Raw genomic sequence first — 16,198 nt, 5'->3', positions numbered from 1 at the left:
ACGTGAAGCCTGATTCTCTGCTATGATATGAAGACTGATTCTCTGCTGACATGAAGCCAGATTGTCTGTTACGGGACCTTTCTCCTCTGCCTGGGTTCTGGGCCTAAATTTATGAAAATTGACTCTTACAGTGGTGGGTGACGTGAAGCCTGATTCTCTGCTATGATATGAAGACTGATTCTCTGCTGACATGAAGCCAGATTGTCTGTTACGGGACCTTTCTCCTCTGCCTGGGTTCTGGGCCTAAATTTATGAAAATTGACTCTTACAGTGGTGGGTGACGTGAAGCCTGATTCTCTGCTATGATATGAAGACTGATTCTCTGCTGACATGAAGCCAGATTGTCTGTTACGGGACCTTTCTCCTCTGCCTGGGTTCTGGGCCTAAATTTATGAAAATTGACTCTTACAGTGGTGGGTGACGTGAAGCCTGATTCTCTGCTATGATATGAAGACTGATTCTCTGCTGACATGAAGCCAGATTGTCTGTTACGGGACCTTTCTCCTCTGCCTGGGTTCTGGGCCTAAATTTATGAAAATTGACTCTTACAGTGGTGGGTGACGTGAAGCCTGATTCTCTGCTATGATATGAAGACTGATTCTCTGCTGACATGAAGCCAGATTGTCTGTTACGGGACCTTTCTCCTCTGCCTGGGTTCTGGGCCTAAATTTATGAAAATTGACTCTTACAGTGGTGGGTGACGTGAAGCCTGATTCTCTGCTATGATATGAAGACTGATTCTCTGCTGACATGAAGCCAGATTGTCTGTTACGGGACCTTTCTCCTCTGCCTGGGTTCTGGGCCTAAATTTATGAAAATTGACTCTTACAGTGGTGGGTGACGTGAAGCCTGATTCTCTGCTATGATATGAAGACTGATTCTCTGCTGACATGAAGACAGATTCTCTGTTACGGGACCTCTCTCCTCTGCCTGTGTGTGTGCTGGGCCTAAATATATGCCAATGGACTGTTGCAGTGGTGGCTGACGTGAAGCCTCATTCTCTGCTATGACATGCAGACTAATTCTCTGCTGACATGAAGACAGATTCTCTGTTACGGGACCTCTCTCCTCTGCCTGTGTGTGTGCTGGGCCTAAATATATGCCAATGGACTGTTGCAGTGGTGGCTGACGTGAAGCCTCATTCTCTGCTATGACATGCAGACTAATTCTCTGCTGACATGAAGCCAGATTGTCTGTTACGGGACCTCTCTCCTCTGCCTGTGTGTGTGCTGGGCCTAAATATATGCCAATGGACTGTTGCAGTGGTGGCTGACGTGAAGCCTCATTCTCTGCTATGACATGCAGACTAATTCTCTGCTGACATGAAGACAGATTCTCTGTTACGGGACCTCCCTCCTCTGCCTGGGTGCTGGGCCTAAATATATGCCAATGGACTGTTGCAGTGGTGGCTGACGTGAAGCCTCATTCTCTGCTATGACATGCAGACTAATTCTCTGCTGACATGAAGACAGATTCTCTGTTACGGGACCTCTCTCCTCTGCCTGGGTGCCGGGGCCTAAATATCTGAGAATGGACTGTTCCAGTGGTGGGTGACGGGAAGCCAGATTCTCTGCTATGGAACCTCTCTCCAATTGATTTTGGTTAATTTTTATTTATTTAATTTTTATTTTAATTCATTTCCCTATCCACATTTGTTTGCAGGGGATTTACCTACATGTTGCTGCCTTTTGCAGCCCTCTAGCTCTTTCCTGGGCTGTTTTACAGCCTTTTTAGTGCCGAAAAGTTCGGGTCCCCATTGACTTCAATGGGGTTCGGGTTCGGGACGAAGTTCGGATCGGGTTCGGATCCCGAACCCGAACATTTCCGGGATGTTCGGCCGAACTTCTCGAACCCGAACATCCAGGTGTTCGCTCAACTCTAATCATGACTAATGGTCTTCCCTTACATCATGACTAATGATCACATCAAGCAAGGGTATCCAATCTCAGCTGCAGCCATTGATTTTATCACAAGACACGGAGGCTCCTATTGCATATAACTCTCTTTACTGTTACCATAGCAGCAAAGAAGAACATGTCAATCAAAAGAAAAAACCATAACAACTGACTCCTCCCCTCTATCCCAGTATATATTGTCTCTCCCCTCTGGGATCATCCTCTTTCTTTGCTGCTGCCATGGCAGATAAGTAGTTTCTTTTTGCTATATATCATTCTGTGTGTTGGAGTTTTCCTTTTAGGGTTTTCTCCTCTTTGCTTACTTGCCCAGATATCCCCTGGTCACCTTATTCCCCAGGGACCTGTGGTTCTGCGGGAATTTTACTGAATTTTATGTTTATATAGTTATTGCCCCTTCTTTGGTGTTTCGCCGGGTCAGTTGTTTTCCCCCTTACTTGCGGTTACTCGGTTATTTACCCGCGGGCTTTACCCATTTCATCTCTCCGTTCCAGTCCCGGTCTCCGGTCTCCAGTGCCTGCTATTTGCCTCTGTGCTCTCCGTTGCGGCCGAAGTCTCGCGATTCGCGAGATTTCGGCCGCCATCTTAGTTTTCCCCAGCGCTCGCCCGAGATCTCGCGATAGGCGGGATTTCGGACTCCCACGGCTCTAGGGTTTTTTGCCTGCATCGCGGGCCTTCTTCCCGCCTCCCGCCTTCTACCTTCCGGTTGTGACGCGCGCTTTTCACAGCGCTCTTCATATTGCGACTGCTGTCCCACTCCGGTCCCTGTGACATCTACCTGCTACTTTTTCGGTAAGCTTGGGCTCCCTTATCGGCGCTTTTAGTTTGTCTTTCTTGAGTGCAGGCCCTCATTAGCGTTTTTCCTTCTTTTACAGGTCTGTCCTTCTGGTGGTCTGGGGTGACTAACTCCTACCACTTATCATGTCTCGCCGTAGTTCCTCTTCCAGGCAGGATGCCCCTAGCACGCCCCCTGTCCCCACCAATGCCCCCACCCGCAATGCAGATCCGCAGGGATCAGAACATACTGCGCTGCAGCAGTCTATTTCTGACGCAATCATGGCGGCGATGGGCTCTATGTCCTCAGCACTGTCTCAGTCGATTTCTCAGGCCCTAAGTGCACATCCCGCTGGCTCCATGCAGGACCAGGCTGTGGATATCGCCAGACCATCTGCCTCCAGAACTCTAAGAACCGATGGTAATCCATCACGTGACCACGCGGTTGTCCCGCGGAAAAGAGCCTGCGCACGACAGGCAGAATGCTCTCGTGCATGGAAATCGGCCAGGACTATGCCTGAGCCACTGTCTGATTCTGAGAAAGAATCGAACGAGGAGGCGCGTAATGAGTCTCTATACGACTCTTTAGATGAAATCCAGGATGTTGAGGTTGATCCCCTGGATATATCACCTGTCCCCGGGCCGTCCATACCAGCGGTTTCCGTACAGGGAAACCAGCCTCTCCCAGACGACCTCATGGTTGACTCCCTGGGTACTCCTTTGTTTAACCCGGACGAACTCCATCATCCCCGCTCTGCGGAATGGCTCCCCACCACTCCGGTGGCTCAATATTTAGAGGCAAAAATCCGTACTCCTCTGAGTAAGGAGTCCCGGAACAAATTGCGGGCAGAATGCCCTCGGCCTCTAATTTTGAATAAAGTATGTGAGACGCCAACGGTGGACCCGAAGATGGTCCAATTCCTCACCAAAACGAAATTCAACCCGAAAAAGGGGTTGGATTCCGCTCTGCGGGCCGTTCAGGACAAACTCCTTGACATCACGGGGCCCCTCGCCAAGATCTTTGAGATGGCGGAGTCCGCTAAGTCGGAGGGCAGGCCAGTCGACCCGGTTGAATTGGGCGGATGGGTCCAACGGGCCATCTGCATCACGGGCAACGTGAACACCTCTCTGGCCATCGAACGACGAAAGGCCATTCTGATGAAGGTGGAACCGAAGCTGTCCAATTTAGCCTTGTCTGAGGCAGGCAAGAATGCCCAGGGTCTCTTATTTGGAGACTCATTCATTAAGGAACTGGGCAGATACGTCGGGGCCTTTACGGCGTTAGACAAGGCCCAAACGTCAATGAAACGCGTTTTCAACAACCGTTTTTCCAGCAGGGCCGGCAGTTCTAGGGGCCGTCTGTCCGGCCGGTCGGATTTCCACTCCCGCGGAACGGGACGAGGCTCCTTCAGCTATCGATCCTCCCTCCAGGACCCAAGGCACCAGCCGTCCTTTTTCCCATCCAGGGGCTCTTCGGGTCGATCCAGGAATTACCGCGGGACCCCGTCCTATCGCCGTCCAGTTGGTGAGTCCCCAACCAGTGATTCCTGTGCTTTCTTCAACAGGTTGTGTCGGGGGCAGACTCCGTTTCTGTTTCAATGCCTGGTCCGAGATCACCTCAGACCAGTGGGTACTCCAGACCATCAGGGGATTCACGATAGACTTGGTGGGTTCACCGAGCCAACTACCCACTCCCCGCCCCATCCACTTAACCGGTTCCCTTCTGCGTCATTTACACAGGGAGCTGGTGGGGTTGGTCCACAAGAGGGCGATAGAGCGCACCTCTCCTCACCCCGACAGGGTGGTCAGTGGCATGTTTTTGGTTCAGAAAAAGGGCGGTCAAATGCGCCCAGTTATCAACCTGAAGGCCCTCAACTCACTGGTTCAGTACCGGCATTTCAAGATGGAAGGCATCCATCTTTTAAGGGATATGCTACTACCCGGCGATTGGATGGTCAAACTGGACCTCAAAGATGCCTACCTTACGGTACCGGTTGCCCCGTCTTCCAGAGACCTGCTTTGCTTCCTTTGGGAAGACCAGATTTGGCGGTTCACTTGCCTGCCATTCGGTCTTTCGTCCGCCCCGTGGTGTTTCACCAAGGTGATGAAACCGGTGGTATCTTGGCTCCGCAGCAGAGGGGTGCGCATGATAATTTATCTCGACGATATCCTTATCATGGCGCACAGTCCATCCTTTCTCCGATCTCACCTCACCTTGACCACCGACCTCCTCTCCCGCTTGGGTTTTATCATAAACCACGAGAAGTCTTGCCTCACTCCGGCTACGTCCATGGAGTTCCTGGGATTCAGAGTGGATTCCGTGTCCCTGTCTCTTCATCTTCCTCTGTCCAAGGTCCGGTCCATTCGCAAAGAGCTGCGCCACGCTCTTCTTCGACCGCAGTTGTCGTTGCGACACCTGGCGCGTCTTATTGGCCTGCTGGCATCCTCTATCCAGGCCATTTTCCCTGCACCCTTGCACTATCGGGCTCTCCAGAGGCTCAAAATTGCCCATCTTCGGGCGGGATCCACATACTCGGACCTGGTCACGTTGGACACGGAGACGAGGGACGAGTTGAGGTGGTGGATCCAGAATCTATCGGTTTGGAATGGCAAGGCTTTGCTGGGTCCTTCGCCGGACCTGATCATCGAGTCCGACGCCAGCTTACACGGCTGGGGAGCTCACTGCAACGGGATTTCCACCGGGGGTCCGTGGTCCCCGGAGGAGTCTCGTCTTCATATCAATGGCCTAGAGTTGCTGGCAGGGTCACTGGCGATTCGCAGTTTTGCGAATGGCACTGTCACGACTTGTATCAGACTGCGGATGGACAATGTATCCGCAGTCAGATATGTCAACGGGATGGGCGGAACGCGCTCGTCAGTTCTGACGTACCTGGCACAGGACTTTTGGGAGTTCTGCCTCGCCAGGGGTATCGTGGTGGTTGCGGAACACCTTCCCGTCCTCCGCAATGTAGTGGCGGATTGGAATTCACGTTACTTTTCGGATTCCAGCGACTGGAAGCTAGACGAGGAGGTGTTCCTAGCTTTGTCATCTCGCTGGGGTCCTCCATCGGTGGATTTATTCGCGAGCCGCTTGAACGCCCAGACCTCCCGGTTCTTCAGCTGGCGGCCGGACCCGTTGGCGGAGGCAGTAGACGCCTTCCTCCAACCGTGGGGGGGTTCACTGATGTACGCTTTCCCCCCCTTTACCCTGATTTCCCGGGTCCTCCTTCAGGTTCAGCGCCAACGAGCGGAATTGATCTTGATCATACCTCTGTGGCGGTCTCAGCCCTGGTTCCCGATGGTACTGGATATGCTGGTGGACACTCCGCTCCTCCTTCCAGACCTTCCGCATCTTTTGCGGGCCCCCTCGGGGGACTCCCACCCCCGCATTCAGTCACGCCTTCTTCGTCTTCTCGCTTGCAGGATCTCGGGTGCTCCGACATGTTGTCGGGAGTTTCGAACACGACTGTTTTCCTTCTGGAAAACGCATGGGCTCCAGGGACCAGACGTGCTTACCGAGCCGCCTGGGACTCTTGGGCTCGCTGGTGCGGAGAACGGGATCTGGATCCCTTTCGAGCACCTGTAGTGTCGGTCCTGTCTTTCTTATCCTCTTTATTCGATGCGGGCAAAGCCTACCGTACAATTAATCTGTACAGGTCGGCCATCTCGTCACGACACGAGGGTTTTGAGGGTTGTCCTGCTGGACAGCATCCTCTAGTCTGCCGTTTGTTGAAGGGTTCTCGTTTGTCTCGTCCTCCCAGACCTCGCTTTTCTACCACTTGGGATGTGGGGTTGGTTCTGTCCTTTCTCCTTTCGTGGTCCCCCAATGACCAGCTGTCTCTGCGACATTTGTCTGCCAAGTTGGTTACACTTTTGTGCCTCATTTCTTGTAAGCGGGTGTCGGATGTCCGGGCTCTGGATTACGATGCCCGATCCTTCACTCCGGAGGGGGTCTTGTTTAACATTTCTAGGCGCACCAAAACGAACATCCGCTCTGTGTCTTACCCAGCGTTCCGGCAGTCCCCACTTTTGTGCCCGGTGGCCTGCCTTCAGGAGTATGAGTCTAGGACGGCTTCCCTGCGGGATCCTTCTTTCCCTAATTTGTTTATTTCCTTTCGGAGGCCTTATGCCCCCGTTTCTAGTGTCACCCTCTCTCGTTGGGTTAAGGAGATTCTGGGTCTGGCGGGTATTGACACCTCTATCTTCACGGCGCATTCGGTTCGCAGTGCTTCCGCTACGTCCATGTCGGTCTCAGGTGCCCGGCTGGAGGACGTTTTGCGCGTGGCGGATTGGTCCAGGGTCTCCACCTTTAGGGAATTTTACTTTCGTCCCGAGTCACATGCCTTTCATTCTGTCGTATCTCAGCTTTAAACTTGCAATAGGAGCCTCCGTGTCTTGTGATAAAATTTCATGATTTTCCTATTACATGACGTAAAGTCATGATTTTATTAAAGACACGGAGGCGAGTATTGCCCACCCTCCCACCCAGTTTTTGGTTATGTTCAACTGTATTGTTGTACTTGTCCTATTGTTCATACTACTGCCCATTTTGATGTGTTCATGTGTACACTACATCTTTCTTGGTTTCGTGCCATGTTCATGTGATTTTACCTCGTATTTATTTTTATCCTGCAGGTTGATTGATTTCTTCATCCATGGTTCCAGTTCTGTTGGCGCTGTTGCCGTTTAGGTTTTTCGGTGGATCCGAGTTCCTGGTCGTTTCGGGGTCAGGAATATCAATCGGCTTGCGGATGGTTCCAGTTTCCGTCGATGTCTGCGGTTTTTTGCTGTTCAAAGAAAGAGGATGATCCCAGAGGGGAGAGACAATATATACTGGGATAGAGGGGAGGAGTCAGTTGTTATGGTTTTTTCTTTTGATTGACATGTTCTTCTTTGCTGCTATGGTAACAGTAAAGAGAGTTATATGCAATACTCGCCTCCGTGTCTTTAATAAAATCATGACTTTACGTCATGTAATAGGAAAATCATGAAATTGTCAAACTGAATATTGACATCAAGGGAGCCCAGGCCTAGAGGAGAAGGCGTAGGGAGTCGGTGCTGGGGAACAGTTAAGTATTCTTTCCCTTTTACAGGTCTGGCCAAGTGTGTGTATGTGTGTGGTGGTGGTGGAGGGGGCAGAAACCCTACATTTCTTGCAAAACTTCAAAACTTCTTTAAGCCGCTGGAATTGACGGTAGACAGATAATTTTCAAGATTTATCACATCTTTAGACTCTTTTTTAGTTTAGTAAATGTCTAAAATTAGCATATTATAAAAGTTAGTTTTTCTCAGTAATGACTTCAGGCAGGGAGATGTCACTAATATAGATATATTCAGCTGACATTAGCACTTATCGCTAATGTCAGACAGTTTAATACCCATTTTTAGGTGACAGAAACCCTTAAAAGGATATTGGACACCTTTGTAAAAAAAATAATAATTTTTTACACTAATTTATTTATTTTGTGGAGAAAATCATTTCTCCAATTAGTTATATTTAGCTTTCTTTTGTCGCTTTTGTTCTACAGCCTGCTGTGCTTCCTATGCACTCAGTGAATTTACAGAGAATCCGTCATCTGATGGGGTGGATGAGGATTAATAACAAACATACATATCTAAATGGCGGTGGGGGGGCTTGACTTGAGTCATCTACTGATAAGTGATCATCAGAGCATTAGAGCTGCAGGAATAAATAACATCTGTCTGGTGGGGTAGATGGGGGGGGGCGCACTTGGGCAGCTCAGCCTCTGTTGGTGGTGGACCTTGTCCCAGCCCGGCTCTCCCTCCTCTACCTACCCCCCTTTCAGGATGGCAGAGCAGTGCAGACTGTCAGCTGTAACATACAGCTGACAGTCTGCTTCAAACTGCAGACATAACTCCTTCCATGCCGTGGTCATTAGGGAACTGAGTGTGGAAGGGGCTAACTATTGGGCAGCTGCTCTGCTGTGGCAGCGGCCCGATGCTTGAATGGTTAATGAGTTAGTGTAGGGAACATGCGCCTATCCCCATCCCCCCTGTTCAGTATGGACACAACACCACCCCCTCCCAGTACAGGATGGCTGAGCGGCGAGCTGTGCAAGTCGCCCCCTTACCCCCCGTTCAGGATAGCCGAGTGGAGACCCCTACTCCTACTTTAGGACAGCGCAGAAGCCAAGACCCCCCTCCCCTGTTCAGGATGGATAAGGAGAGCATGTATAACACAGCTGACAATCTGCTTGAAATGGCCGACATTGGTGCTGTCACCCATGTCAGCCATTTAACCCCATCCATGCTTTGGTTCCTAGGGTCCGCTTTATATAAGGGGCTAACCATCGGGCCGCCGTCTCCAGCTCCCGCACTCAGCCGACCTCTTTTCTCTCTCTGCGCATGCGACGGGCTTTTTCCCTCGTTCATGCGTGCCCGGCGCATGCGCAGAGAGGGGATCCTGTCTCTGGCTCCCACACTCAGCCGGCCACTTTCCTCTCTCTGTGCATGCGCCGGGCACGCATGAAAGATGGAAAAAGCCCGGCGCATGCGCAGAGAGAGCAAAGAGGTCGGCTGAGTGCGGGAGCCAGAGACGGGATCGCGCAGTGACAAGGAGCGCACCGCGCATGCGCGAGGCCTGCACGATCCCAGCCTCACAGCAGGATGTCAATGACAGTAAAGGGAGGACGGGTAAGGGCGGCCTTAGCTTGATTTGAAGCAAGGAGGCCGCTGCCCCCTTAACTTCAAGCTGACTCTGAGGATAGCGAAAACACAGATTAAAACTGTGTTTTTATAAAGTATACAACAACCAGTGGAGGTATGAAAAACATGATTTGGAACACACTAGGGGCTACCGTAAGGTAATGATGTTGGTTTACAATGTGTTTTGGAGGCGACAGGTTCCCTTTAAGAAGCATTCCGTTTTGATCCTTCCTAATAGAAGTCTATGGTAATCATAACGGATCCGTCTGGCTCCTGTTAGGCAAGACAGAAAACAAAGTCCTGTCCTGTCGACAGGCCTTTTTTGTCCATTCTGCATGATGGAAACCAGGACGGATCCGTTATGCTGCCCATAGACTTGTATTAGGACGGAAAGCAAAACGGAATACCTTATAAAGGCTTCCGTTTTGACTTCGGTCCTAATACAAGTCTATGGGCAGCAGAACGGATATGTCCTGGTTTTTGACGTCCGTCTTATGGATTTCGTTATTTTCCGTTATACTCGGAAAGCCTTAACGGAATCCAGAATGCAGATATGAACCCACCGTAATTGGTTAAAAAATAAATAAATTACTAAACATGTTTGGTATCGCCGCGTCCGTAACGACCTGATCTATAAAAGGATAATGTTATTTTCCCTGCACGGTGAACGCCCCCAAAAAAAAACTATGATAGAATTGAAATGTTGCCCACCTCACTTCCCAAAAAAAGGTATAAAAAGTGATCAAAAGAGTCATATGTACCCAAAGTTAGCACCAATCAAACTGTCACCTCAGTCCGCAAAAAATGAGCCCAAAAATATAAAAAAAAATATGGCTTTCAGAAAATGGAGACACAAAAACATTTAAAAAAAATGCTTTTATTGTGTAAAATAAAATGTAGAAAATGCACATATTAGGTATCGCCACATCCATAACGACCTGCTCTATAAAAATATAATGTAATCTAACCTGTCTGGTGAACGCTATAAAAAAAATAAAAAAATGTGCCAAAAAAGCCATTTTTTATCATCTTACATCACAAAAAGTGTTTTACCAAGCGATCAAAAATTCATATGTGCCTTAAAATGGTACCAATCAAACCATCATCTCATCCTGCAAAAAAAGAGTTCCTACCTAAGACAATTGCCCAAAAAATAAAAAAAAATATGGCTATTAGAAAATGGAAACACAAAAACATGATTTTTTTTTCCAAAAATGCTTTTATTGTATTAAATAAAATTAAAAAAATGCACATATTAGGAATCACTGTGTCCATACCAACCTGCTATATAAAAATAGCATGTGATCCAACCCGTCTGGTGAACGCCGAAAACAAAAAAAAAGTGCCAAAAAAGCAATTTTTTATCATCTTACATCACAAAAAGTGTAATACCAAGCGATCAAAGAGTCATATGTGCCCCAAAATGTACCAATCGAACTGTCATCTCATACAGCAAAAAATAAGACCCTACCTAAGACAATCGCCCCAAAAAATTAAAAAGATATGACTTTCAGAAAATGGAAACACAAAAACATACTGTAATTTTTTTTTTATTGTGTAAATTCAAAATAAAATAAAAAAATTGACATATTAGGTATTGCCGCGTCGTTACGGCCTGCTCTATAAAATTATCACATTATCTAGTCTGTCAGGTGAACATTGTAAAAAACTAAAAATAAAAACTGTGCCAGAACAGCCATTTTTTGGTTACCTTGCCTCACAAAAAGAGTAATATATACACAACTACCTCTAGCAAAATAATTATTTACTATATATATATATATATATATATATATATATATATCCAAATATAAATATGGAGGTGCAGGCCAATGGATTAAGCAACAAATCCAGGACAATATAAGAATTACAAAGAAAAATGCCAGCACTCTCACAAAAAATTAGTAAAAATAAAAACACTTTATTCACCCCTGTGGTCGCGACTAAGGATGAGCGAACTTGTGTTTCAAGTTTTGCGCACAAGGTTCAGGTTCGGTTTATGTAAGAATTCCGTTATGGATTCCACTACCACGGACCATAACCAAGGTTCCATTCAAACGTCTGAATAATGGGTCCATTCTGCAATTTTAATGGGGCTGCAAAAGATGCGGACAGCACACCATGTGCTTTCCGCATCCGCACTTCCGTTCCGCAAAAAAATAGAGCATGTCCTATTCTTCTCCGCAGCCACGGACAAGAATAGGCATTTCTATCATAGTGCCGGCAATGTGCGGTCCACAAAATGCGGAATGCACATGAACGGTGTCCGTGTTTTGCAGATCCGCAATTTGCGGACCGCAAAACAGTTGCGGATGTGTGAATAGACCCTTGTGGTCCGTGGTAGCTGAACTTGAAACACAAATTCACTCAAAGCTAGTCACATCGTTTTTAGCTTATAGCTTAAAAGGAGACTCTGTGAATGAGCTGAAAACATTGCGACCACAGGAGTGAATAAAGTGTTTGAGGGTGCTGTTATTTTTTTCTTTATATATTGTATATAGTCATTTATCAAACTGGTGTAAAGTAGAACTGGCTTAATTGCCCCAGGCAAACAATCAGATTCCACCTTTCATTTCTAACAGCTTCATTGGAAAATTAAAGGAGGAATCTGATTGGTTGCTATGGGCGACTAAGCCTGTTTTCCTTTGCACCAGTTTTGATAAATCTTCCCCCTGTGTACTTATATGTGTACATAGCATTGTGTGTCGTCACACTGTACTAATCTGTGTGGGAAAAGTGACCGCACACAAAGGCCTCATGCACACGGCCGTCGTGCGGCCGTTCTGTGCATTGGGGACCGCAATTTGCAGTCCCCAATACACAGGTAACGTCCGTGCGGCGGCCGGGATGCACTTGAATAGGTCCGTGATCCGTCCGCACCGCAAAAAAAAATGAATTTTTTTTTCACCTATCCATTGCTGCATTTAGGAGGAATAAGTGTATTTAAATTAAATTACATTACATTAAATTCTGTGCACCCTAGCTCCTCCAATCTCCTTTCCTAAACACTTGATTGACAGGGGCGGACATATAGGTTGGGAGGGGTCCAGGAAAGCAGAGTGGAGGAGCTAGGGTCCACACCCAGTGCACTTAAGCCCTTATTTGCATATTTTTGAAAGCACTTAAACCCAGCAACGGATCTGGGAAAGGAAGGTATGTTCTTAACTAGCAGAGTTAGCCCTACTACCAGGCATTATGGCTGGTTTAATGGGGTGGATCCTGCTGAAAGATTTTCTTTTCAACAGCAGATTCTGATCTACTGGTTGCCCACTTTATTACTCACGTTTTGTGATTATCTACTGAAACCATAAATATTCCTTACCTGGTCACTGTCAGCAGCTTGTTCTTCACTTTCATTGTTGCATCCGGTTTGTCAGGATTTTCAGTTTCGTGAATATTAGAAATTTCATAATTGATTCCATGAAAAAATTGTCCTTGAAAAGTAAACCATTATTAACCCAAGAGTGAGAAAACACATAACAATAGATTACATTAAATTACAAAAATAGTTGGCACATTGTAAATACTACTATAAACCTTTCACAGCCACAGATGGTGGGGGAATGCAGGAACCATGTATCTGTAAAGATCATGCTTTCACCATATATTTGTAAGTAAAAAAAAATCAAATCAGAGTTTGTATTTCTGCAGTTTCATGGATTTGTGATTTACTAAACTTCTGGTCTTTCCCCCATCTACTAACCCACCTAAACTTGATATTTCAATTTCGGTCTACAGCACTATCATAACTCCGGGGCAGCCCGCTACCTTTGTTCCCCATATTCAATCACTTACAGGCTCTTATCGTCTGCACCTCAAGAATATCGCCAGAATCTGCCATTTTCTTACGGTGGAAACGGCAAAAACTCTTGTTGTTGCCTTGATTAATTCTCGTCTTGACCCGTGATGAGCGGCAGGGGCAATATTCAAATTTGCGATATTTCGCAAATATTAATCATATATTCGCAAATTCGAGAATTCGTGATCTCCAGTCATTATTTTCTTGTTTGCAAAAATTGGCAATTGGAAAATTTGTGATACAAATTCAAGATACAAAAAATTGTGATCAACACTACTCCTAAAGTCAAAGATATTGCCGCCTTCTCATTGGCCCACAAGCAAGAAGCAGTGAGGGATCATGAGGACTGATGAAAAAAAAATCTAGAATATTCGCGATTACGAAGATATAGCACTATATTCTAGATATTCGCAAATTTTGCAATTAGAATATTCGCAAGCAACACTAGTCTTGACTACTGCAACGCATTACTAATCAGTCTCCCTCTCACTAAACTCTCCCCCCTTCAGTCTGTCCTAAATGCTGCAGCCAGGCTCATCTATCCAACCGCTACACTGATGCTACTAGTCTGTGCCAGTCACTTCACTGGTTGCCCATCCACCACAGAATAGAGAACTTCTCACCCTCACCCACAAAGCTCTCCACAGTGCTGCACCTCCATACATCTCCCTCATTTCCGTCTACCACCCTACTCGTGCTCTCTGTTCTGTTAGTGACCTAAGATTAATATTCTCCATAATTCGTACCTCTCACTCTCGTCTTCTAGACTTTTCTCGAGCTGCACCTACTCTCTGGAATACTCTGCCCTGGAATATTAGGTCAATTCACAACTTCTCCACCTTCAAACGTGCCTTAAAATCACATCTTTTCAGGCAGGCTGATCAAGCTAACTAAACCTCTCCCCCACCAACTCCTCTGGCCTGAACTCAATCCTCTGAGGCCTCTTTCACACGGGCGTCGCGTGTGAGGGCTGGACAAGATGCGGGTGCGTTGCTGGAAAATGAGCTATTTTTCTGCGCAAGTGCAAAGCGTTTTATTACGTTAGGGCTGTTTCACACAAGCGAGTCCATTGCTGATTTATAATGCCCTTGTGCCTCTGCTACAGGATCTTACTGACAGCATTATGTCACTATGTTCCTTTAGACGTAAGGTCAAGCAGAGGCGCACAGCATTATAAATCATGATAAGGGCTTGTTCACTTGAATGGGTCCGCCATCCGTCCGTTCCGCAAAAAGATATAGCAAGTTCTATCTTTTTGCAGTGCAAAGGCACGAAACGGAACCCCAGAAAGCACTCAGTAGTGCTTCCATAGTGTTCCGTTCCGCATCTCAAGATTTGCGGACCCATTGAAGTGAAAGGGTCCGCATCCGTGATGCGGAATGCACACGGAACGGTGCCTGTGTATTCCACAGCCGCAAATGCGGTCCGCAATACGGCAACGGGCAGCACACCTAATGCTGTGCAATCCTGCAAGTCTAAAACTGAGGATCACGCTCACACACGGAGCAAGATTCTCGCAATGGAGTCATTCATGTGAAACCGCTCATAGAGTAGGTTCACACATAGGTTTTTAAAGGGCTTCTGTCACCCCACTAAAGTGATTTTTTTTTTTTGGGCTGGTGAAATTAGTTATATTGCGATATATGACAATATAATTGTGTTACTTACTTTGATCCAGCAGTTTCTGCAAAAAACGAAGTTTTATAATATGTAAATTCGGTCTCTACCAGCAAGTAGGGCGTCTACTTGCTGGTAGCTGCTGCAGAAATCCGCCCCCTCGTCGTGTTGATTGACAGGGCCAGCCGGGATCTCCTCCTCCGGCCAGCCCTGTCGGCATTTCAAAAATCGCGCGCCTGTGTGGATTCGGCGCAGGCGCTCTGAGATGAGGAGGCTCGTCTCCTCAGAACTCCCTCAGTGCGCCTGCGCCGATGACATCACCGAAATAGAAGACGTCATCGGCGCAGGCGCACTGAGGGAGTTCTGAGGAGACGAGCCTCCTCATCTCAGAGCGCCTGCGCCGAATCCACACAGGCGCGCGATTTTTGAAATGCCGACAGGGCTGGCCGGAGGAGGAGATCCCGGCTGGCCCTGTCAATCAACACGACGAGGGGGCGGATTTCTGCAGCAGCTACCAGCAAGTAGCCGCCCTACTTGCTGGTAGAGACCGAATTTACATATTATAAAACTTCGTTTTTTGCAGAAACTGCTGGATCAAAGTAAGTAACACAATTATATTGTCATATATCACAATATAACTAATTTCACTAGCCCAAAAAAAAAAATATCACTTTAGTGGGGTGACAGAAGCCCTTTAATGCCATTTTTTGCACATTTGTGTTTTAGTGGTGTTTTTTTTTTTCTTGCAGTAAAAACAGCAGCCTCTGATGTTAGCTGAAGGTCGATGGGAAATATGAAACGCAAGACGCACAAGCATTTAATTTTTACTACTGGTGTTTTTGTTATTTAATTAGGTAGTGTTTTTTATTTATCTGTCCGTTTTAGAAAAATGTAGCCACAAAAAAACATAAAACTACATGCAAGATGGAAAAATGACAAGCAGTTTCTATGGCATTTTTTTTTTTCTTAAGCTCTATAGGTGACGGTAGATGTAGTGGCACCGGCCTCTGCATAACTTCGGCACATCCAGCTCCGATTCTAAATGTAAGACAGCTTCTTAGCTGTCTTACATTTAGACCATTTTCTTCACCTAAACCAGGCGTAGAAAATTTTGATTGAGACAGACCTACCGGCCTGGCCCAACCTGGAGTGAGCGGGAAAGAAGTCGCAGAATCTGCGCCAGATATACGCCATAAAAGTTGCATATATCAGGTCAAAAATGACCCCCAAAGTGTTTTGGTCCCATGATTGCTGAGATTGGCCGAAGTAGTCAGGAAACCAAGCCTATGACGTGATTTGATTTTTTTTTTATTGGCCAAAGGTTCCAACTAGGGATGAGCGAATCGACTTCGGATGCTTCATCCAAAGACGATTCACATAAAACTTTGTTTGAATACTGTATGGAGCGAGCGCTCTGTACAGTATTAGA

The 16,198-nt window shown here is 47.0% G+C and overlaps 1 protein-coding gene across 4 annotated transcripts in view; it reads right to left on the bottom strand.

Moving 5' to 3' along the window:
- LOC122943069 (inter-alpha-trypsin inhibitor heavy chain H3-like) overlaps positions 1-16,198 on the bottom strand; it is a 165,841-nt gene that overhangs the window by 8,625 nt on the left and 141,018 nt on the right. For all 4 annotated transcript variants that reach the window (XM_044300477.1, XM_044300478.1, XM_044300479.1 and 1 more), the window contains one exon: positions 12,676-12,787. In XM_044300477.1, the coding sequence (XP_044156412.1) occupies positions 12,676-12,787 (112 nt within the window). The remainder of the gene's footprint in view (positions 1-12,675; positions 12,788-16,198) is intronic.

The sequence above is a fragment of the Bufo gargarizans genome, chromosome 7 (genome assembly GCF_014858855.1).
Source record: "Bufo gargarizans isolate SCDJY-AF-19 chromosome 7, ASM1485885v1, whole genome shotgun sequence".
In the NCBI taxonomy this organism is placed as follows: domain Eukaryota; kingdom Metazoa; phylum Chordata; class Amphibia; order Anura; family Bufonidae; genus Bufo; species Bufo gargarizans.
Note: the sequence above shows the minus strand (reverse complement) of the source record. Positions and strands in the feature narration are given on the sequence as shown.